General features: G+C 32.7%; 1 protein-coding gene across 1 annotated transcript in view; it reads left to right on the top strand.

Annotated features, from left to right (window-relative positions):
• Nucleotides 1-25,151, top strand: part of CEP112 (centrosomal protein 112) — a 589,318-nt gene that overhangs the window by 115,072 nt on the left and 449,095 nt on the right. Inside the window, exons 11-14 of the mRNA XM_051996640.1 lie at nt 3,479-3,622; nt 22,041-22,195; nt 22,430-22,559; nt 24,121-24,213. Of these exons, the coding sequence (XP_051852600.1) occupies nt 3,479-3,622; nt 22,041-22,195; nt 22,430-22,559; nt 24,121-24,213 (522 nt within the window). The remainder of the gene's footprint in view (nt 1-3,478; nt 3,623-22,040; nt 22,196-22,429; nt 22,560-24,120; nt 24,214-25,151) is intronic.

Here is a 25,151-nt window from a genome sequence, read left to right as displayed (position 1 = left end):
TAAATAAATCTACCAGGTATCCATGAGCACTGTTAGATAATGCTCCTTGAACTAATTTAATTGAACTAGTTAAATGAAAATCATAGAGGAGAAAAAGCTATTTGCAACCAAGAAAGCCATGTTTTACCAGTATCTTAAGGCTCTTTATGGCTTGAGGGGATTGAAGTAAAATCAAATATTCATACAACTCAAACTATTGTGCATGGTTCTTGGGAGTATGCTAGGGATAAAGAAATCTAAAATCATATAAGATTTAATCAAATTAAGGTCATGAACAGCATGGATATGGATTTATTCATAATTTCAGAGCACTTACAGAATGCAGGTAACCACACTGTCATCACAAACAAATAGAATTTTACAGAAATGATGATAACAATTCAACAATCCGAATAATTTATTTTCTGTCACTGAGAATGAAAGCTTATAAAGTATAAAATGCCTGCTAATGATTAACTTGGCCTTTATCTCATCCTGGATAATGTTACCATTACTTTGAAGAATGGTAAAACTTCAGGATCACTTTAATGAATTTATTTGCTGAAAATGTAAACCAACAAAAGGTATCTATTACATATCAAATAGACTCTTCCTAAACACATGGCATGTTGATGAAAGACTTTATAGTAATTAATACAATAATAAAATAATAAAAAATCTCCTCAGTAGTGATAGGACAGAACTTTTAATTTCCCTTTATCAGTGCAAGTTGTCACTTTCTTTTGTAACTTCCTGTTTTAAAAAGCTTCCTAGAACACTGAGAGATTAATTCATTTTTCTTGGGATTGCACAGGCAGTATGTGCAGAGGAGTAATTCTTTAGGCGCAATCTGTTTACTATATAATTCTACCTTTATTATTACTATGGACAATTTCCTTTTTAAAAGGATTATATTTACAAAGTTCTTTTGTAAATCATTTTGATTCTTAGGCTATATTACACAAACCACTTTAGAGTATAATGGACCACATGTATTAAGTCATTATAATTATCCATTGTATCATAGTCATATTTATTAATGACAATTTAATTATCTGTGTACATATTCTTTTATATTAGACTGTAAGTTTCATGAGGGTAAGACCATGGCTCATTCAAATTTTGTTATCTCTGAATGTAAAATCTATTTAATAAATGTTTATTGAATTTGGCTAAAATAAAAGAATGATCTTTTAGGTCTTTTTTTGCTACAATTTTTAATAACCTTTGTTTTGACTTCGAATGCCAGGATACATCTTTATGTGAATTGAGACCAAACAAAGATTAGTCCTAATTACTAATGGCGTGAAGCAGAGTGGTAGAACATAAATCCTGTCTTACTCAGTTTTTCCTATGGGTTGTATTTAAGTATATAACAACTAACATAGAAATTAGTGTCACATTATGGGGCATATGATAAGCCCGACTACTCAGTCTTACAAGCATGTGTGATCATCAGTCAAGATTTTAGTGGCCTAGGAATTTGAGTATTGAATAATTTCTCTGAAGGTACACATTGAAGCAATATATCTAGTCATGATATCATAAAGACTATATAATTACACAGATTGATGGTAGAACTTGAAGCTTTTTGTTCAAGCTTTTTGTGCTTAGTTAAACCCATCTTAGCCTATCATTTTTTTTTTTTTATTGGAAATAAAAAAATTAATGTTGTCAGTGTATTCTTCTACTTAGAATAGAACATTGTGATGCATTGATCAGCAAAGACTTGCACAGTCTCTGAGAAATTGATTCAGAATATTGCACTACACTTCAGGTATATGGGGAGAAAAAAGCCAAATCTTACATTCCTGTGTAAACTGGACTTACCACAATCCAATGCATCTGAATTCTGGAACCATTTCATCAGTGCCAAATAGTGGAATAAATACTGCTTTTAAGAATTAATTATTCCTATTTGGCACATATAGCCTAGGAATCTTGATTTTTTTCTTTTCGGTTAACTGTGAGCTACTTAAGATTTTGGGGGGAATTTTCTTTTATCCATTTTATCCCCACATGTGATTTTATACATGCAATTTTATTTAAGAAGGTAAGCTTTAAAGACAAGGAAATAATATCCCTGTTCATTATTATTTGTACAGTCAGTCATGTTTTATGATCAGATCAGGCAGCATATGTAGAAAATTCCAAGAAAATTCCATAATTATAATCTTTTCCTGATGAATATTTTGGTATGTTACAGGAATGGTTACTCATGATTTAACTGTTTAAATAGAAAAAAATCAAGTAGAAAATATAAAGTGTTTTTAATTTTCCACATTTGAAAAAAAAAAGTGCATTTTGTGACTTTTAAATTATATTCTCTGTAGATTTAAATTGTATTCTATGAAGAATTAAATATGTAAATTTAAATTATATTCTATATTTATTTAAATTTAAATTATATATAAATAAAATATAAAATTTAAATTAAATTAATACTTCACTTGTCAATGGGTCAAGGGTCTATAATTTTGTTAATTTGAGAACTTCACTTCTATTTTATTCATTAAAATTTATTTCCCTTTTCTTTCTTGCCCTGATTTCACCAGTTTAAGGTATTTCTCCTCAGGAAACTTCTACTAATTCCGGTCATCAACTATTATGTAACTTCTGGTCTGAGAGAATTGACTAGATTAATCAATCATACATTTATTAAGAGCTTACTGTGTGATTAGTATTTTGCACTACAAATACAGACAAAGGTAAAAACCAAGAAATCCCTCTCTTCAAGGATTTTATCTTCTAATGTGAGAAACAACATGGAAATAGAGTAGTTAGAGGTGAAGGCTCTAGATGGGAAAAGCTTCTTGCAGAAGGCAGCATTTGAATTGTATCTTGAAGAAAGCCAGAGATTCAAAAAAGATTCAGATAAGAATGTTCAAGTCCCAGGAAATAGCCAGTGCTAAGGTGTGGAGATGGAACTTCATGGATAGATATGGAGATGTACACTTCTCCAAGTTTTACAGCCCACATGTCACAGGCAGAATGTAAATCCAAATCTTTATTGTGACTCAATCTCTATTAGAAATAGAGACTTCCTTTCAAAGAGTTGCTATGACTCAAAACTTCACCCTGTAGTCAACCTGAGAATAAGCTTCTGAATTTAGCCAATCAAACAGCTTATTATGTGCTTATTTACTAAGTGGTAGGCATGGTGCTAAGTTGGGGATAAGAAGAAAGGGAAAAAAAAAACAGTCTCTGCCCTCAAGGAGTATACTTTCAAACAGGGACAGCAATATATAAACTATTAGGTACTTAAATGATATGTACAGAAGAGATAGAAAATAATCTGGGAGGGGAAAACACTATTATGTTTTTCAGGCAGTAGACATATACTCTATCACTGGGTCCATGCTTGAAACTTTTTTCTTGGAACTTGTAATAACTAGTGCTCTGCTGAGATATCCTTTGAGAATCTAAGGCTATTTGTATATCACAATGAAACAATCTAATAGTTCACTTATGTATTTTTTAATGTAATTTTTTTGTGTAGCTTCACAATGTGGTTGCAGAGATGGAAAGAGAAAAATTTGACCTTCAAAAGAAACATACAGAAAATATTCAAGAACTGCTTGAGGACACAAATATACGCCTTAGTAAAATGGAGGAGGAATACATGGCACAAACAAAAGCCACGGTAAGAATTAATATACAGAACCTACAACGGAGTGGAAATTTTATACCTTCATTTATTGATGAGGATAAATTCTATTATCAATTTCATTTTACATTTAATTTCAGAAGTTAGAATACTCTGACTCATTTGTAGGTTCATATATTTAGAACTAGAATGGACCTTAGGGGGTTATTGAGTCCAACCCCTCATTTTACAAATAAAGGAACTTACACACAGAGAGATTGTGATTTGTGCAAGCAGAGTTGGGTTTGAGTTTAGGTTCTCTTCCTCCAAAGCCAGTGCTCTTTCATACTGTACCATACACAGAAGGTCTAGAGAAAGATAACCTATACCCCCAATCCCAGTAAGTAGATACAAGACAGTGATGGAACTGAGTGACAAGATAAAGTAGCTAAGATGATGACCTAAATATGTCACATACAGCAGTTAGAGGGAGCAAAAGGAATTTCCCAGTGACTTGCAGAGTATGATGTCTGTTATTTCTGCTATTGACAAGTTAAATGACTTACTTAGGGTCACACATCAAGTGCTTGAAACTAGATTCAAATTCTGATTTTCCTGATTCCAAGTCTAGCATTTTATCCATTACGTTGAGTTGCTTTTCATGTTGAAATGAAATGAATGAAAATTTGGAAATTCATTTAAATTCAATTTAGTATTATTGTATCATTAAGGCTTCATAGGATTATTGTGGCTTTTTTTCTTTTTCTTCTTTTCATTTTCTATTTTTTCCCCTTGCCTTTAATACATTATTTCACTCTTCCTCTATTTCCTGATGCTTCCCTGATGAGATAATATCTGTTAAGTATTTTGCAGAACTCTAAAGGGTCATATAAATGTCAGCTATTGTTATTATAGATTATTATATTATATATTATAGAATATTATATTCTTATAGAGATCTATAGTTATGATATAGACTTTTTAAAAAGTTGATACAGTTTTAAATTTCATTATTCATTTCATATAGGTTGGCAAATTTATATACTTTCTAGAAATTCATTGTAATGGCATTGTTCAGTGTTTTATGCTATTTTTCTGGAATTTTATAAATCTTTTAAACTCTAATTTCTTGACCCTTGGTATATAATTACTTTCTTTTTACTAATGATTTGAAATATTTTTGGTAATTATTTAATGTTGTTCTTTAAGGGAAAAAAAGAGTGGGAAATCAAGAAGGAGAGAGGAAAATATGGAGTTGAGAGAAATTTTAAGAATTAAGCATGGAGTAAGTTTGGTACTGAGAAAAAAGAGACAACAGAAGTCTCCTAAAAAGCATTAGTCAGTTAGCCAGTATTTATTAAGTGCCTTCCATGTGTGAGGCATTACTCTAATTACTGGGATAAGAGAAAGGGAAAAAACAGTCCCTGGCCTCAAGGAGCTCTTTTCTTTTTTCCCTAAAGAACAAGAAATCAAATTACATAGTAATGAATTACTATGGAAAAAATCTATTGTACAAGAATTTCTAAGCCAAATCTATGCTTTTTCAGATAACCTTTTCCCTCCTCCCCCAAAAATATCAGATATGTATTCTATTTACAAAATAATTTCAAATCTTTAAAAGTTATATTACGTGTTTAAAGAAAAACTCTAACTTTAACAAAATCTTAGCATTAATTCTCAAAATATTAGAGGGTAGGAATTGAACCAATGATTTCAATCATTTAGTAAATAGGTGAGCACCATCTATGTAACTCTTTGTCTGAGAAGTTAAGTGACTCACCCAGCGTGATATACCCCAAATTTATCCCTTCCTGGCTTCAAGCCTGTCTTTATCTACTATTCCACAAAATCAGTACCAACATTCTTCTCTAATTAAAATATCATGAAATAAAAATACTGTTTTAATTTAGTGTCAAAAATTCAGAAGTATATGGAATACTCTGAACAATAATATACTTATCTTTGAAAAATAAATTTTCTTTGACAACTTAATATGAATATATAATGAATATAATATATAACCAACTCTTAACCTTCCCTGCTCTCCCTTCTCTCATGCTCCTTTTTTGATTTGGACCTATGATTTCCTTAATGCAGGGAAGTCTTAGCAAGAAAAATCTTCCTCTCAATAGAAATCAATAACCATTCTATAACTTCTAATTTTGGAGATATTTGGTAATATTCAGAGGTTAAATGATCTTCCAAGGATCATTTAGTCATCATGTGTCAGGAGTAGGTCTTGAATCTTCATCTTTCTGAATTCTAAACCTGGAATCTGTCTGTGTTGGCTCTTTCTCTTTGCTGCTATGTGCTCTAGCTCTTTGTTTTTTTCTCTGTCTCTGACTACCTCTGTCCTCTCCTCTATTTCTCTTGCTATCTAGCAGAGTATACCAGAATGAATTTAAAGAAGCTTAAACATTTGCATTGAGTCCTTCTGAGACTTTTCTTCTTTTTTCATTAGTTTTTAAAATATATATGGTAATTTAAAGTGTATAAAATGTTGACATTGCTTTTCTTGTTTATATCACTTCTTATGAATCTTTCTCTTGACATACATTAGCAATTCCTAACATATTATCAATTGAGGTACAATCCCTCTCTGCCTTACATTAGACATCTTTTTCATAATTTAAAATTTAATTTTATTTCTTCTGTGTAATATTCTTGTTGATTTTCTGGAGGTCTTAGAGCAGGCTTCCCTTCAGTAGATTAATCACCACAAGAATAGCCAGGTGTTAAAGTCAAAATTTTTTATTGTCTCCTGAAAGCCTTTCAGACTGGCCTTGGTCTCAGTGGGGGAAGTGCAGGGGGCCAGCCACCACGGTGGTGTGAGATAAAGAGAATGAATCTGGCTCTGAGTCCCAGGGCTTGTGCTTCAGCCTCCAGCAACCACAAAAGTAGATGATGGAATGAATCTGTCTCTCAGTCCTCCCAGGAGAGCCACCAGGAGCTTGACTGAAGATGGAATGAATTTTGCTCAGTCCTTGCTGGCTGTTATATACTCTATTATAATTACATTATCATAGGTGTGAATCTTGTGGAACTATATTAAATACTAAGTACATATACTGAATTAGAGAACTATTAATCACCATGCTAAACTAGATAATTGTTGTCTCATTGATTTCACTGACTTAACACTTTGTAAGAATCCTTGTTTTAAGTACAGAGTTATGGCCCATAACACTTCTGTTAATAAAATTCTATTTTCTCTTCTAATCCTTTCCCATTGAAAAGGAAAAAAAAAAAAAAACAAAAAACAAAGTTTCTGTAATAAATATACACAAACAAAAAATATTTATGCATTGTCCCCCCCCAAAAAAACCCTATCAGTTAGTTCTCTGTCAGAAAATGAATAGCAGGCTTCATCATCATTCCTTTAGAACCATGGATGGTCATTATTTTGATTATTGGGAATAGCAAGAAAAGGTAAAGGAAAGAAACAAATGTTTAAGTCCCTGGTCTATGCCACGTACTTTGCTAATAAGCATTTTATAAACATTATCTCATATTATCTCTGGGACTCAGGTACTATTATGATTCTGAAGTACCCAGGCGAGAGAAAACAGAGCAACCAAAATAATGAAGTTTTAAGAGCATTTATTACTGGCCAGGATTGATCCCCCAACACCAAGACTGGAGGGGTCAGTAATGAGTGGCCTCAGAGCCATATATTTATGGAAAGAAGAGATAGAGAGACATCAAAATGTTTCTTGATACATTTGTCACAATAAAAGAATTTCTAAACAGGAGGCAAAAAGTTATCACTCTAAGGGAGTCATTACCAGACAGCAGCAGTAGTATTTCTTTAAGCTTATCAGGTTGTCAAGGTCTCAAGGTTTTTCAGGACAGTACATCTAGGTTGATAAAAATACTATCTGCATTAGGGAGTGAAGAACTAGTAATAAACTTCTAACTACAAAGATTCAAGATTATGTTTCTCATGGTCCCATCTCGGTGCTTTTCCATTTCAATTCAAATTTTACACTTGAAGAAATGGAGTTAGACACAGGTTAAGGGGCTTCCCCATGGCCATATTTGTCTGAGGTGAGATTCGAACACAGACCTTCCTGACTCCAAGCTCAGTTCTTAATTCCATTAATTCTGTAACATTATTATCCTTACACTGTTGTAAATTTTTTTTTTCCTGATTCAATTCACTTCACTCTTCTTCTTGATTCATATAGATCATAATTCATTTAGATCTCAGTTTCTCTGAAACTATTCTTTTCATTATTTCTTTCATAGTAATAGTCATTTCATCAATCTATGGGGATTATAATTGCCCAACCTGCAAGAAAAGTCACTGAGACAGAGCTTTTGGTCAATGGCACTTTGTTAAAGTGTCCGTGGTTTACTTTGAGAAGTGGAACCTCCTCATGATTGAGATATCTCCTTCTTCCAGGACTTTGTTTTTATAAGGTTTGATACTCAAATATCAAAAGCATAATAGAAGACAGAATCTTATTGATAGGCTTTGCTCTTGAGGACCAAAAATGAAATATTATCAGACAGGTTACAGATTGGGTGAAACATGGGTCATCTCCACTGACTAAATAATCATAAGATGATTATCAGATGTTCATTCACCTGCTGATGTTGGACAAGAGAAAATGGTCCAGAGGTTCAAAAATAATTGGTGCACAAGACATTCTACCCATGCTGGGTTTTGTTTGGGACAAAAAGACCTACCCAAATTGACTACTACAAAGATCACTCATGGAAAGCAGAATTATTTATTAGAATCTTGAGAAGTGGACTACATCCTCTTCTGTGAGCCAAATTTCACAGCAGGATAGGGCCACAGCCTTGAAAATGCTTACAGCTTTTATACATTTCAGACAAAGAACCTCCCATCCCACCCTGTATATGTTGTGATTGGTCACCTAAGTCTGTATTCCCCTATTTGGTCAGTGGAATGTAGTAGACAAAGTGATATACAGCTTCTTCAGCCATGTATTTTTAATCCCTTTGGACAATGGAATGTAGTCCAGGCCTTATCTAAAATCACGAGACTCTGGAGAAGCTGAAACTAAGGCTTATTGGCTTGATCTACTTTAGTTAACAGGCTCTGATCAATATGTGCTTAATCTGTAAGTTATTGACCTTTTCCCACACAGTTTGGACATGGAACTTGTGTAAAATATGCTGGAGATATTTTTGTCAGCATTCTTGTGTTGCACAAGTGAGCTTCATAACTAGTAAACAAATTGTGAACATTACATTAAAATGGGAGCATAGTGATAAAGGTATACTATAAGAACCTATTATTATAACCTATAATTATTCTAATTATCTCTTTATAATTTATGTAAAATATCAAACTGATTAATGCTGATAGAGATATAGTAGGGATTCAAATAATTCATTCTCCCCAAAAGACATTGATTTGATCTATTCCTCATCAAATTAAGAAATCACTTGGTCTTCAAGCAAAGACTTGAGTGATCTTAATTAAGATAATTTAATTTTCTAGCCAAGATTGCTAACCACAATATTGGTATATTTTTATTCTTTTTCTCTTTTTTTGATCTCTTTCAGATGTAGGCTTAGTCATGGTACAGACCAAAGGATATAGATTTAGTAACTTTTTGGACATAGTTCCAAATTGCTTTTTCAGAATGAGTGGATCAATTAACAGCTTTACCAACATATATTGATGTATCTGCTTACTCATATCTCTTTTAATATCTTTCATTTTCTTTTTTTTATCAATATTATCAATCTGATAGGTAATAGGGAGAGCCAGAGTTCCTTTAAATTTGCATTTCTCTAATTATTGAGAATTTGGTGGGTTTTTTAATATGGATGGTGATAATTTGAATTTCTTCTTTTGTAAACTGTCTGTTTATATTCTTTGACCATTTAAATGTTGTGGAATTAATTTTATTCTTCAAATTTGAAAGATCAATTTTGTATCTTGAGAGACCCTTATTAGAGAAACTTATGCAGTCCTCATTACTGTACTGAGTAAGCATAATGCTGAGGCACAGTATTGGTCCAGAGCAAGATATTATTTTATTAATATTAACATAAATACTATTAGTAAAATTGGTTGCACTAACATTTCAGCAAAATGTCAAGGGGCAAACTGCACATTATCAATTTGTTAAGCTAGCAGTAACCAAGAAATTGGTTCGGTGGCTTCTCCCTATGACCAGAGACTCTGAGGAAAAGTGGACAGGATCTTTTAAACCTAAATATTTATTCTTCCTGTTTGGCCACTCGCAAAAGTAATTGGTAGGTGTGTTGATCTTCAAATGTTGATGATCGTGATCCTCTCTGGCAATTTAGAACTTTCTTGGTGGCTAGTAATCCTGGCTAGAAATCAAAATTACCTTAATCAGGATCAGCCTACTTTTTCCCTGGGAGACCAAGTGACTCCTAAATTTGATGAGGAATAGATAGGATCAATGTCCTTTGGGGAGGAGTCCAAAGTGGTTTCTCTGTTTACTGGTAAACAGAAGGTAGAGTCCCATTTGGGAGGAGCCTGGCCCAAGCTGATTCAGAAGCCCATGCCTTGAGCTCTGGAAGTGATTACATTATTCAATCACTCCTTATAGGAATTACCTGGTGAGCTAGTCTGAAAAATGGTATCTGACAAAATGAGGAAAAGGATTAGTTTCTGATTAATATGATGTAGCATAATGTTTATTTTCTTCATTACCTTCTTCCATTCTGATTTAATCAGCCTTCATTTTGGTGGAAATGTTTTTCAATTTTATGTAAATTATCTGTTTTCTCTTCTGTGACTCTCGGTATCTCTTGTTTTTTTTTTCATAAAGTTTTCTCTTATCCACATATCTGTCAGTGATTTTCATTATGATGTGACATTTTGTATCTAAACCATATGTCTATTTGAAATCTTGAGGTGTGGTATAAGATGATGATCTATACCTAATTTCTGCTAGACTGCTTTCTAGTTTTCCCTTCTGTTTTTGTAGAATAGTGAATCCTTACCTAGTAACTAGAAAGAATTTTAAACCTTAGATATATAAGGTAATTCTTTTCTTTTTTGTGTTTTTCTCATCTTCCCAGTAACTCTTTTTATTCTTCTTTCTATAGTCTTTGAGGAGCATGGAATAAAGTATAAAATTTTTTTGAGTCAAAACAACCTAGGTTTAAGCTTTATCTCTAACACAAGCTAGTTATGTGTCCCTGACAAAGTTATAACCTTTGGTGCCTCTTTGACAATTCTTTAAATATTATTGTTGTGCCACAGTTCCCTTTTAATGTCCTGACCTAGTTTCCCCATTGTCCTATTTAGCTACTCTGCCTCTGGTTATAATCTTTCCCTCTTAATGTTTGATGAGATAAAGGTTTTATGTCTTTAGGCTATAATCATTCCTTCTTAATGTTTGACAGGATAAAGATCTATCCATTTTAATCATCATTAGAATATCAGTAACCTCTCTAGTACCTCCCTCCATTGTGTCATCCTAGGTGTCTCCCCCCCATTAGATTATCCCCATCCAGGTACCTCCCCCCTTATGCCATTATTCTTGTTATCCTATAAAAAATCTTGCTGTCCCAATACTCAGGGCTGAATTCTTTGAGACAATAGTCTCGTTCAGCCCTGGGACCAAATATGGATCATTTGGTCCCAGAAAATCTCTCCATTTAATAAACTATTAAATTGTTCTCTAATCTCTGTCTTGCTCAGTTTCTCCGACATTATATTATAAATTGCAGAAAAGTCAGTTTTATGTTATTAACAAGAGATTCTTCACAGACAGCTACCATAGGTATCAAATACATAGCCCATACATACCACACAATGCTCTTGAGTTTGACCTGAACCAAATGAAATAAATTGTGGAACATTTAGCAAATTAAACAAAGATGACAGTAAAGCATAGATATTAATATGTTTTTCCAAGTCATTCTGTACCTTGCAGAGATCCTCTTATCATTTAGTAGCCCCTGTTCCTGTTCGAATTTAATATTTATCTCTATAACAATGAAATCACAGGTCTAGGTAAAGGGGGAAAAGACCTTATTGGAGTTAGGTGCACTCATTGACCTATTTCTGCCTGCAAATTGTGCCCTGAGATTTGTTCCTATTTAACAGTACTCTTATAAACTCTTCCTAGTTGCAGTAGTATCAGAATCTCCCTGCTTCTGACATGACTTGTCTCTTGCTAGATTGTCAGATTGAGTTTGCAACCAGGCTATTTAGTTGGGGTCCTGCCAACTTCTACATAGACTATTCATTTTGGTTTTTAACCTACTTCCTAGATACTACTTTATTTCTCGATACTTTGTATTTAATGTTTCTGTTTCTTTGGGTTTCCTAGTTCCTGCCTGACCTTTGATCTATTGTTGATATCTGTATATTCTAATTCTTGACTGCTGACCTGTTTTGTTATATACCTTGTTCTGACATATTATATTCATGTTTTCAGTAACTCTAGATCCCTCATCTTATCTGTGTTTCCAGCTTTACATTAAAATGATCCTGATTTAGTGACATGTGTATTACCGTGTTTCCCTGATATTAAGACCTATCCCAAAAATAAGCCCTCCCCTTGCTGTGTAAGATTCCTCTAAAATAAGCCCTCCCCCGAAAATAAGCCCTATTGAGATTGCTGCTGTAGTGAAGGTGATCCCTTGCGCTACACGCTACATTATGGTACTCTCTGTATGCACCGTGTTCCCCCCCGGGTGAAACGCATGCCGCGCTCCGAGCTGCATCCAATCCGAGCTGCAGCAGTGAGCGCATCATCCTGTTCTTCCCCAGTGATTTGCTTGCTGGCGCCATTGAGAGCAGTGCCGCGGAGGAGAGCTGAGGCAGGACAACATAAAAACCTGGTATGTAAGTGGGAGTGAGGGGGCATTATGGAGGATAAAAGGGGCATGATGGAGGATAAAAGAAGAACTCAGCCAGCACTCACCACGCTAAAGAAATGAAGAACTTCCTTGCAGAGAGAAGAATAGATCAAGTAATGATTCCTGCAGGAATGACTGCCTATCTCCAGACTCTTGATATTGCAATAAACAAGCCATTCAAGGACCATTTGCGCATGGAAGTCAATGACTACATTGAAAATAGAATGGAAAGAAATCAGCATGGAAACTTTGTGAAACCCTGTCTGCAAGAAGTTATGACTTGGGTGAAGAAGTCATGGGATAAAATGACTGACAGCTGTGTCGCCAAGGCACCACGAGCAGGTTACCTGGACAAGACATGTTCATTTAAAGAGAGCTATATTGCTGGACATGACAGATTGGGTCCACTTCTTCTGAAGGAAATAGAAGCGCAAGATATCCAGGACGGAATTCAGGGTATGGACACTTAGGACGATGTTGTTGAAGAAGATGACACGATCATTATTGAATAAAGGTACTTTTTTTTGTTCACATTTACCCGTTTATTAAAATTGCTTCAATGTTCCTTAAAATAAGCCCTCCCTGAAAATAAGCCCTCTGGTGTTTTTCTGTCCAAAAAAATAATAAGACAGTGTTTTATTAACGGAGAAACATGGTATACATGTCATCCCCTAGAACTCACTGGCCTCCTTTTAGTTGCTTTTTTTCTATGCAGTTTATTATATCTTTTAGATATAGACTATATGATTAAATGTTTGATACTTGAGTGACTTTATGACTTCATTGATAGGTAATCTTTCCAGTCATGCAGAAAATAATTTATCTTTGCTTTTTTCTTTCTTTGTGATTCCTATCTCATTGTTGTTGTTCAGTCATTGACCACAGTTTTTTAGGCCTTTCAATCTTCTACTATCTTTCAAAGTCTGTTCAAGTCCATGTTCATTGTTTCCATGAAAATATCTATTCATCTCATCTTATGCCACCTGCTTCTCCTTTTGCCTTCAAACTTTCCTAACATCAGAATCTTTTGCAATGAGTCCCATTTTTTCATTGTGTGGCCAAAGTATTTAAGCTTCAGTTTTTGACTTTCTACTGAATAGCCTGAATTAATCTCTTTAATTATTGACTGATTTGATCTCCATGCTTTCCAAAAGATAATCAAACGTTTTCCTACCACCACAATTTGAAAGCCATCAGTTCTTTAGTACTCAGCTTTTCTTATAGTCCAGCCCTTATAGCCATAAACTACTGCTGGAAAAACTATAACTTTGAGTAGGACTTTTATACACAAGGTAAAATTTACTTTTTAGTATGCCGTCCAGATTTGTCATATCTTCCTGCTAATGTCTTGCCATAGATTCTCTATAGATAGTCTAACTTCTATATTCTAGAGGCCATTTTGTAGGTCTTTTTAAATATTCAGTGAGTTCTAGAGCAGCATGTGTGTAGTCTATTTAATAACCCCTCATTCTCAAACCATTGATCCCTATAATTTTTCTATTTTAAATATTCTAAAAATATTCTTTTTAATTTAAAATATGAAATATCATGGATTATAAAGTCTTAGAATAGAGAATTGATGATTTCATCAAATCCCTTCATTTTATCATTTTACGTGCACACACACACACACACACACACACACATACGTAGTTCCCACAGTAATCTCTGGGCCTGGAGTTGGGAAGACTCATCTTTCTGAGCTCAAATCAGGCCTCAAATACTTACTAGCTATGTGAGCCTGGACAAATTACTTAATCCTTTTTGTGTCAGTTTTCTTACTGTAGCATGAGCTGAAAAAGGAAATTGCAAGCCATTTCAGTAACTTTGTCAAGAAAACCCTAATTGGGTAATGAAGAATCAGACACAAATGAAAAATGACTGACCAACAACTTTTTTGATCATACATCTTTTTTTTTGTCACTCTTATATTTATTATTGCTGCACTTTTTATATTTCTGCTAAGAATCCTTCATCTTTGCTTTAGTCACAATTATTATTTTTTGAAGATTATTCTATAATCTTGGAGCTAGGTAGCATCACTTGAAAAATACTGGTGTTATAAAAATGGGTTTTTATGTCAAGGGATAGATAAGAATTTTTGAAAGCATTATGTTACTTCTCAAAAGCAGTCCATCTTGTCCTTTTCCTATAACTAATTTCTGGGCACATCCCATTGTCCATATATAATTCTTATCCAAGATATGTTGATGTATTCTAATTATAATATTATGGTCCGATGATAGAAAAGTTGTTTTGCTGCTAGATGGAATGAACCATGTAAATGTTGACATTCTCAACGTACATGTAATCAGAAGACAAAAGGAAATGACAATTAAGTGGTTGGCTCATACACTGTCTTTGGACAGGCAAAAAAAAAAAGGAATTAGTAGCATTAGTTTCATCATGCATCTAAAGGACACTGTAACTATTATATTAGTGATATTTAATCATCTCATTGAACACTAGTCATGATCAGTGAAATAAGTACAAAAGTACCACCATGAAGATACTTTCATTGTATGTGCCAACATTTGTTAGAGAAGATGAAGTATTAGGGAAAGTCAATGAGAAAATTGACTGTCTTTCAAACAAAATTATCGTATACATTTAATACTCAGTAATTTATATGAAGGTGGACATGTAGGAAGATGATGAATAGTATGTTAAAAATGTGTTTACATATATTTGGATTAAAATATAAAGAAGCAATCTTCTTTATATGTTACTTAATTTGCCTGAGAGGTTCACCCTAATGTTTGCTTGGAAAAGTAATTGAATAACAACTAACTTATTCCTGACAGAGATGAACAAGTTAATATTAATTACTTGTACTAACCATATAATTTTTTGGTTTTTTTTTTGTTTGTTGTGCCCTTGTTTGCAACATAATGGACCAAAGAGCAAAGTTTTTGAGGGATTTTTCACAAAATCTCTCTAGGTGGTTCTCCTACTCATGGAACCTAGGAGTGTCAATATCAGGTTTGTTTTGCTCTTTGCTCCCTTTTAAACATTTAGATTACAGAAAGGTCTCATACTCTAGCTTATAGGTATCCATCCTCTGAGGAAAAAGATCAGGAGCACTAGTGAATCCATCTTAGCTCTTAAACCTGCATATATGGTTCATGAGTCCCAGCTGCAGTGAAAGGAGAGTTTTATTTTTTTCTTTTTTGAATATGATTTCCTTTTTTTTTTTTTCCATTGCTTATAAACCTTTAGTGTTCACATGAGTCAAAGCATTAGTGTAGGGGTGGGTCTGAGTTTTTCTGTGCTGCATATAGTTACCTGTTATGCTAAGGTTCCTAGTATCTACAAAGGCAAACTCGGAGGTTTTCCTTCCCACCATAGTTTTGTGACTTTTTCTGCATCTGACTCTAAATTATATCTCTATCCTTATTATTATTTCCTATTACTTTTCTCATATCAAAGCCCTGACTCCCTTGTGTCTTACTTTTGGATTTCCATATTCCTCTTTATTTTACTGAGGAGAGTCTTTAACCTCATCTCCTTGATGCTTGTGGTCTCCAAAAGTGGCTAAAAGACAGTGTATATAATTTGGAACTGGGACATCTTGTTTCAATCATGCCTTAAATACTTAATAGCTGGGTCATTATTAACATCCTCTGAGTCTCAGTTTTCAGTCTCTAAAATAGAGATAATAGTACTTGAACCGTCCATCTCAAAATTATTGTAAATAGAATACTTTTAAAACCTTGCCTCATGGTGAGTCCAGGTCAGTCCTGAATTTGGAACTCCCATTCAGGAATGGCTCGAGTGCTTTGATTCAATGTGGGTCTCCAAAGACAGATGATGGACATGAACCACGCTGCTTTGCCATTCCAAATCAAGCCTACTTGGCTTGCAGGAAGGGAGACAAGGATGCTTGAAGTGGGCTCAAGTGACTACCCAAAAACTTATGTTGTTTTTCCATTTTTTCAATTTCCTCATTGTACACTTAAAGTAAAATATCGCTTGAGAACTTCTGTTGTTATTTCAAGGATACTTTTGAACCTAGTAATAATTTAATAATTTTTAGACCTTAGTTGATTAATGAATTTTGAATTTGACACAAGGGAAACTAATTTGATAGTATCGAGAATAAAATGATACAGTGATATCTTTACCTTCTTTAAATCAGAGGTAGAGGTGTAATTGAGAATTGTGATATTATGAATTCTTATGTTCAAATTTCTGTTGAATGGATTTCTGTTAAACACAAGATATTTATAATGATATGTTTAACTCATAGTGGTCATTTTTTTAATCCTCAAAACAAAATTCTACTGTAAATAGTATAAATGTATAATATTTTTTGTACTTGTCAATGTGATAATATATGGCTGTGGAAAAAAATGGTAAGAATGTAGCCAATTTTCTGAGCTGGATGATTAAAAAAAAATATTCTCAGAATCTTGAAGAATTTGGTGATTGTGAGCTCAATGAGTTTCCAGTCCAATTACACATTACAATAGGTGTAATTCCTATTTTTGTAGTCCCTGATTAGAATAAATAAAGAAATTTAATGCATTTTTGGTAAAAATGGGGCTGGAGAGGATGTCAGAATAACTTTGAACATACTTGGTGTTTGAATTAGATTGATAATTATTGTTATTGTTATTACAAAACATTTCAGAGAAAGATTGATAAAATTTCTGTCATCTTAGTGAGCTCTGCAAATGTGTTTCTTACATATGTATAAAATCAGTATTTGTATACAGGTAATCCTAAAATTTTGTGAGGGAGTAACATTCCTAGAAAACAAAACAGAAGTCAAAAACATGAATATGAATACACTGAACATGTGGAAAAATAAGTGTTAGATTCCTGCAATTATCCAAAACTATAATCTTTTGCTAGTGTTTGCTTAAAAAATCCACTTTTCTACATTTAATTCTTTATAATAAAACATTTCTGATTGTTAAGAGTTCAAATGTTGGAGTTTGTTCTTCTCAGAGCGCAGCCGGTTTAGAGGCTTGGAGCCCTTTGGATGTCTCCAAATCCAAAGGTTCTGTCCTTCAGCCTCTGCCTCTGCTTTCTTCTGCCTCCAACCAAGACAGAGATGGAAGGTCTCTCTTATCTCCCTCTGGGGAGCCCAGCCACCAACTTGCCGCGGAGAGAGGGCTTCTGGCGTAGCTCCCCTGGAATCCGTTAAAGTGTTCTCTGCACAAGAGTCGTTCCTCTCGAGTCCAGCGCGATCAGCCAGCCAAGAGGAAAAAAATGTATTCTGGAATGGCTGTCTCGCCTTATATGTGAACCTTCTGAGAGAATGCGATTATGGGTTTTCTCCCATAGTGCTCTCTGGCCCAAAGAGCTTTAAGGTGTGGACTCCCTTGAAGTTAGAAAGTGTACTTTGTGAAGCTAGCATACTTGTGGACTCCAATGAGTAAAGGTGGGAACACAAGCCTTGTCTTGATTAGTTCTACTTAGTACCTTGTTTCAGGTTCTGGCCAAAACAACTTCTTGTAAGATTAGATCAACTCTAATTACTTAGCAGTTAGTAAGGATTCCAACATCTGATAAAGTACATTTTTTCTGAACACAGTAATCATGAAATGGTTATTAACCTGCAAAATGCAGGGGAGAGAGGATGTAGAACTACTTAAGGAGGGGCAGGGGCAGCTATGTCAGAAGAAGCCCAAGGTAAAAAAACAAAAAAGAAAAGGAGCAATACTTGCATCTATAAATTCCTTTCCCACTGATTGGCTGAACTTTTCTCTGATGAAAAGCACATGCCTCATGGTGAGTCCAGGTCAGTCCTGAATTTGGAACTCCCATTCAGGAATGGCTCGAGTGCTTTGATTCAATGTGGGTCTCCAAAGACAGATGATGGACATGAACCACACTGCTTTGCCATTCCAAATCAAGCCTACTTGGCTTGCAGGAGGGGAGACAGGATGCTTGAAGTGGGCTCAAGTGACTACCCAAAAACTTATGTTGTTTTTCCATTTTTTCAATTTCCTCATTGTACACTTAAAGTAAAATATCGCTTTCTTAAGCAGATTCATGAATACTTTTATGACCATTTTCCTCCTTTTTGAGGATATAAATTTATGCATAAAACCACTCATCTTTTTCCTATTATGCAGAGTCTGAATGTATTATGTGAGGTTGGCAAAGTCAAAGTGAAAATAAGATTAGGAATAAAATCAAGTCTCAATAGTTAAACACATAAATGTTGAAGATTGAAGATTGCCTCTGTGTATGTGGGGGTGGTGTGTATGTGTGTGAGAGAAAGAGACAGACAAAGACAGACAGACAAACACTAAACCCTTAGATGGAACAGTGGATAAAGGCTGGGCCTAAAGTCTAGGAGACTCAACTTGATGAATTTAGGTCTGGCCTCAGGCACTTAATAGCTGTTTTCTCATCTGTAAAAAGAGCTGAAGAAGAAAATGGCAAATCACTCCACTAAACTTGCCAACAAAACCCCAGATGGGGTCATGATGAGTCAACAACAACCAACACACAAATATACATACACATACATACATACAAAGACAGAGATAGAGACAGAGATACAGAATACAAGCCATTATATAAATCAAAAAAGGGAGGGAGATCATGTGATTAAGGAACTAGAAGATGCAATCCCAAATGACATATCCTGGAAACTTGAGCCTAATTATCAGTGAAATAAGATGGATGTTCAATAAAAGAGATGCATCTAAAATAAAATAAAACATTTCTATCAAAAATCAAGCTGAGAGCAGGTTATTTAAGTTGCAAATACCACAAACAATAGAAACACAAAATGGTAAATAAATAAAACTGCCAAGGTAAGCACAAGTAATGAAATAAATCAACCCATCTCTAGAGAGTATTAAAAGGGAAAAAAAAAACCCTTAGAAAGAGAAAGATATATAGGATGCTAAAGAAGAAGAAAAACATCAGAGGGATCATTAAGAACTTGCTATCCTTAAAGGAATAAACATAAAAGCACAATTTAAGAAGACAAGTGATGATGAAGGTATAGATGTGAAACACCATGAACTAAAATTCAAAAAAAAGTCTGATCCTTTCCTTTTTAACAGGGAATCAGTGTATTTTGTAAAACTAAATTTCAGAGTAGAAGAGTGCATAAAGGGGAAGGAAAGTGGAGGACAGAGGAGAATGTGTGATGTAGCATAATGATTTTTTTTTTTTTTCAATCTTATCACTGTCTTGAACTCTTTGGAGTATATCCTTAGTAGTGGAATTTCTAGGTAAAAGAACATAAACTTTCTAATGACTTTTGTCACAAATTTCAATGATTTTTTTCAAGAAAGATTAGATTAGATCAAATTATTGTCTTACTGTGAATTAGTCCCTCTAATAGTACAGCTTTCTTTCAACAATAAAGTGGTAACAAATCATTCATATTCATTGCTGTGATAATATGTATATAATCTAAATGAGCAGTTCTGATTTTTAAAAAGTCATCACATATTACCTAGCATTCTGGTGATGAAGTACTTGGACGTAGCTAAACTTAATTTCAATAAAGAATCATGATCAATTCCACAGATTATAGCTATAGATGAAATTTTCCTATCTTGATAGGCTGCACTAGGGCTCTCCTGAGATAGATTCATTTTAGTAAAGTATTGGAATAGGACTGTAGCTATGAAATGACACAAAAATTATTCCTTGGTTTTAAGATATTTAAAAATTGTTTTTTGTTAATTTTTCTTTTTTCTTTAACTGACAATTACTTTTTAAACTTTCAGTAGTATTTTATTTTCCCAGATAAAGATATTTTCAACATTTGCTGATATTATTTTTTTCAATTAATTCTCAATTGAATCCATGAGATTCGTTAAATAGATCATTTTATTATCTTAAAAAACAACAACAACAAACTTTTGGTTCTTATTTGACCATGCTTATTTTCTTAAAACTTCTTCTTAAAAAAAATTAATTATTACTACATATTAGTATTTCTAGAATTATATCAACTAAAAATCAACTAGAAATGAAGATAAAATATACCCTTACTTTACTCCTTTTCTCACTGGAGTCATATTTATTATTTCTCCATTATGTATAATTCTTGGTACTGTTTTTTATATAAATATTTTTACCATATTAAGGAAAAATTCATTTTTTCTTATTTTTTAAATACTTGTAAAAATATGAAATGGGTATTATCCTTTTTCTGCTTCTATTGATATAATAATATGGTTTTTGGTTATTTTTGTCATTTGTATTATAGTTTGTATTTATAGTTCTTTAAATATTGACCTGGACAATTCTGAACTTCTGAAATAAATCCAACTTAATTATAGTATACAAGTTTTTAAAATATGTTGTTATACATTTTGTCACCATTAATGAAATTGGCCTGTATTTTCTTTCTCTGTTTTATCTTTTCATAGTTTAGATATCAATGTTATATTTGTATTGCAGAAGAATTTTGGTTGGATCTCTTCTATTAGTATTTTTTTAATGTATCATTAGAATTTATTATTTTTTGAAGATTTTGTAAATCACTTATACATCCATTTAACCTGCCTTTTTAAATTAGAAGTTCATCTCTAGTTGGGTTGTTCTCTCTCTCTCTCTCTTTTTTTTTTTTTTTTTGAGCTTATTATTATTAGTTTATTTAATCAAGTTATATTTAACTAGTTAATGTAACTGATTTATTTAAATTATCAATTTCTTCATTATTGTAGGTATTTTATGTTTGTAAATATTTCTCATTTTAATTTATTACTTTTTGGCATATGATTTGATAAAGCAGTTTCTAATAAATCCTTTATTTCTCCACTTATGACATCTTTTCATTAATATTGGTTATTTGATTTTCTTTTAAAATCTAGATTATATATATTGACTAATTTTTTTTATTTATCCTTTTAAGGGAAAAATACTCTTAATTGCATTTATCAGTTCAATATTTTAATTTCAATTTTGTTCATTTTTTTATTTTCAGAATTTATATTTTTATGTTATCTGAAAATTGACTTTTAGAAAGTTTCTCATAAAATTCATTGAGCTATGCTTTCTTTTCTTGATGGAACTCTTTTAGAAATATAAAATTTCCCTTAAGGATGATTGGCTATATCTTAAAAAATTTAGTTGTATTGTTTCAATGTTGTAATTTTCTTTGAAAAAATTATTTATTGTTTCTATGGTTTGTACTTTTACTTACCAGTTTTTTCTTTAGGTTTTGCTTATTTAATTTCTAGCTGCATTTCAGTCCTTTTAAGATCCTTTATAATATAATTTTTATTGAAATACGATCTATAAGAGTATGCTTAATATTTCTACATTTCTATATTTTTATGTCTAATGACAATTTTTAAAAAATGATAGGTATATATATGTTTCTCTGTTCATCTGTAAGAATAACAACTGATAGACAAGTATATTCCTTTTTATTTCCATTCAGTAATCACTGCAATTTATCTTATCTTCCTTAATTGAATTCTATTAAAAGTTCTACCATGGAATGCTCAACCTGGATTCAGATCCCAACTCTATTAATTACTTGTGTAATCTTCAACTAATTTTTTATTTCTTCAACTCTGGTGTTTCTTCCTTTTCTTTTTCTCTAAAATGGAGCTTACCTCTTAGGTGTCTTTTAGCTCTAAATCTTTATTCTTGTTTATATGTTGTGTAATGATACATTAAGGGATTTTCCTAACTATGACTTAATTTTTTTTAGAACCTAATGGTAAAAGAGTTGGAGGCCCGTGTCCAACAGCTCACTGGAGAAGCTGAAAATAGCAATTTACAGTGGCAAAAATTAAGTCAGGAAAAAACTGAATTGGAAAAATACTACCAGATGAAATGCTATGAACTGCAAGAAATGAAAGCAAGGTAATAACTAATGTTCAAGATATATGTTATTTTGCTATAAAGCAGTGATGCTAACCACCCAAAATATCTGGTCTGAACATTTTATACAGCATACCTTGTACATTACAATGTGTGTCATTTGTAATCCAGGGATTATTTAATTAATTTTAAAATTTTAAGTAATAGTAGTAGTTTTTTTTTTTTTTTTTAAAGAATGAAAATCCATTTCTAACATTCTGTTTTCATTGCTTTTAGGAACAACTCACTTCATAAAGAAAAGGATGATATTGCACAAGATTATGAACAAAGTATAAAACTATTACAAGCCAGGTGTGATTCAGATATCCAGCTTATGAAAGAAGAATATGCTGTGTCTTCTGCTAAGGTATTATATTTTTATGAAAGCAACTTCAGAAAAATAAGGAACACTTATTGTTTGTATTCACATTCACATTCAACAAAATTACCTAACTTGTTCTGAATAAGAAATTACAAAATCATAGAATGATACATTGTTTTCTTTTCAGAATAGCTATCTCTTAAATTCATTTTTGAAACAACTAAAATTGAAAAAAAACCCTCTTTGTTAGCATATTAAATTCATTGTTAGCACAAGTTAATATTTCTTATATCAGCTATATTATTATATAGAGCATAGCAGTATTATAGGATGGATATTGGACTTTAAAATTTGATTTGAATCTAAACTCTGCTGCACATTGACTCTAGGCCTTAATTTCCTTATATATTAATTGAAGGGACTTGATTAAATAATCTTTAAGATTTCTTCTCATTTTGACACCCTAGAATTCTGTGATTTTTGTGACTTCTTCCTGGTAACATGTTGACTAACTTTTCCTTATAATTTGAAAGAATTAATATAATCTCTAGCTTTTCCACTTTGAATATTGATGATAGAATACAACTCATTAAATGACTATATTGTATTAGATTTGTATTTAATTCTGTTCATATCAGTGAACATTTATTGGTACTCTACTGTTTGTTTTAGATCTACTTTTTTTTTTTTTTTCTTCAGGCAATTGGGGTTAAGTGACTTACCCAAGGTCCACAGCCAGGGAAGTGTTAAGCAACAGAAGTCACTTTTGAACTCAGGTTGTCCTGACTTAAGGGTTGGTGCTCTATCCACTGCGCCACCTAGCTGCCCCTTAGATATACTTCTATGGAGGATATTTAGAATATAGATGAATAGAACAGAATGTCTTCTTTTAAGGAGTTAATAATTTAGAGAATATAGAAAACAAAATCAGAATTCTGCAAAATACCTTGTAATTACAAAAAATTATTATTTTTCAGAAACAACCCTCTAACCAAAGTAGTTGTTTCTGTAACTTGCTTTTTAAAAAGTCTGGATTTGTGATTTCATCTGTTTGGAACTTCTTGTGTGAAAATGCTCTTTACAAATTGAAATCAGAGATTCCTCTGTAATTCTCTATAGCCTTAGGAGTTATCTGGGCACTGGTAAGAGGACTTGCTCAAGTTCTTATGACTAGTACATATCAGAGGAAGCTTGAACCTTTGTCTACCTGACTGTAAGAAAAGGCCTCTATTAGTTTATTGATGTTAAGTTCACAAAGAAACTTATGTTAACGTTTTTAGCAATATTAAATGATTATTTTGTTAATTAAAACTTTTTGATGTTTTATTTCAAAGTCAATATTTTGAAAAATTTTTGGTAAGTCTGTGGATGTTTATAATTTTATTGTCATAGTTTTAAGTCATGTGTAAAATTTGATTTATATTTTAAAGAATGAGTAGTTGGATTTTCTATGACAAATTATATTTCTTATGATAAAATGCTTTTGTTTTGGAAGCATTTTCTTCTGAATATAACTTAATATAACAGTCAAGCTGTGTCCTCCATCACTAAATATTGGAGCTGCAACAAGATCATTATAGTTGTTTTGTTATTCAATCTCTTATAGGCATCTGAAATGACTGAGAAGTTGGAAAATAATATATGTCAATTAAAACAGCAGCTACAGAAATTGGAACATCAAAGACAACAACAACTAAAGGTAAGCTTTGAGTTTTTTTATTCAGTAGAAAAATGACAAAATGTCTTTTTCCTTTTCTTAATTTATGTATATAGATATATATAAACCCAATTTTTTTTGATTTCTTACAAATGACAATAGACAGTTGATAAAATAAAGAATTTGCTCTTAGTGTTTTCATTAAATATATTAAAGAAAACATTTTTTTCTTTTTGCATAATACACAAAGTACATTTTGAAACATAGAATTACATTTAAAATAATTTTATTTTGAAATATTGGTTGCTGTTTTTAATGAACCTTTGGTTTAAGACTGTAATGCCGGAGAAACTGAGCAAGACAGAGATTGGAGATCAACTTAATAGTTTATTAAATGGATAGATATACTGGGATCAAATGGATCCATGGTTGGTCCCAGGGCTGGACAAGACTATCATCTCAAAGAATCCAGCACTAAGTATCAGACAGCAAGCTTTTTTATAGGATAACAAGAACAATGACATAATGGGGGAGGTACCTGGATGGGGATAACCTAATGGGGGGAGGGATCTAGGATGACATAATGGGAGGTACTAGAGAGGCTCCTGATATTCTAATGATGTCTAAAATGGATAATGACCTTTATCCCATTAAACATTAAGAGAGAATAAGTATAGCCTAAAGTCTAAGATATAATATCTTTATCCTATCAAACATTAAGAGGGAATGGTTATGCAGCTACACCCAAAGAAGGAACACTGGGAAACGAATGTGAACTATTTGCATTTTTGATTTTCTTCCCGAGTTATTTTTACCTTCTGAATCCAATTCTCCCTGTGCAACAGGAGAACTGTTCGGTTCTGCAAATATGTATTGTATCTAGGATATACTGCAACATATTTAACATATATAGGACTGCTTGCCATCTTGGGGGGGGGGGTGGGTTGGAGGGAGGGCGGGGAAAAAACGAAACAGAATCG

The sequence above is a fragment of the Antechinus flavipes genome, chromosome 4 (assembly GCF_016432865.1).
Source record: "Antechinus flavipes isolate AdamAnt ecotype Samford, QLD, Australia chromosome 4, AdamAnt_v2, whole genome shotgun sequence".
Lineage (NCBI taxonomy): Eukaryota > Metazoa > Chordata > Mammalia > Dasyuromorphia > Dasyuridae > Antechinus > Antechinus flavipes.
This window is presented reverse-complemented; position numbering and strand designations above follow the sequence as displayed.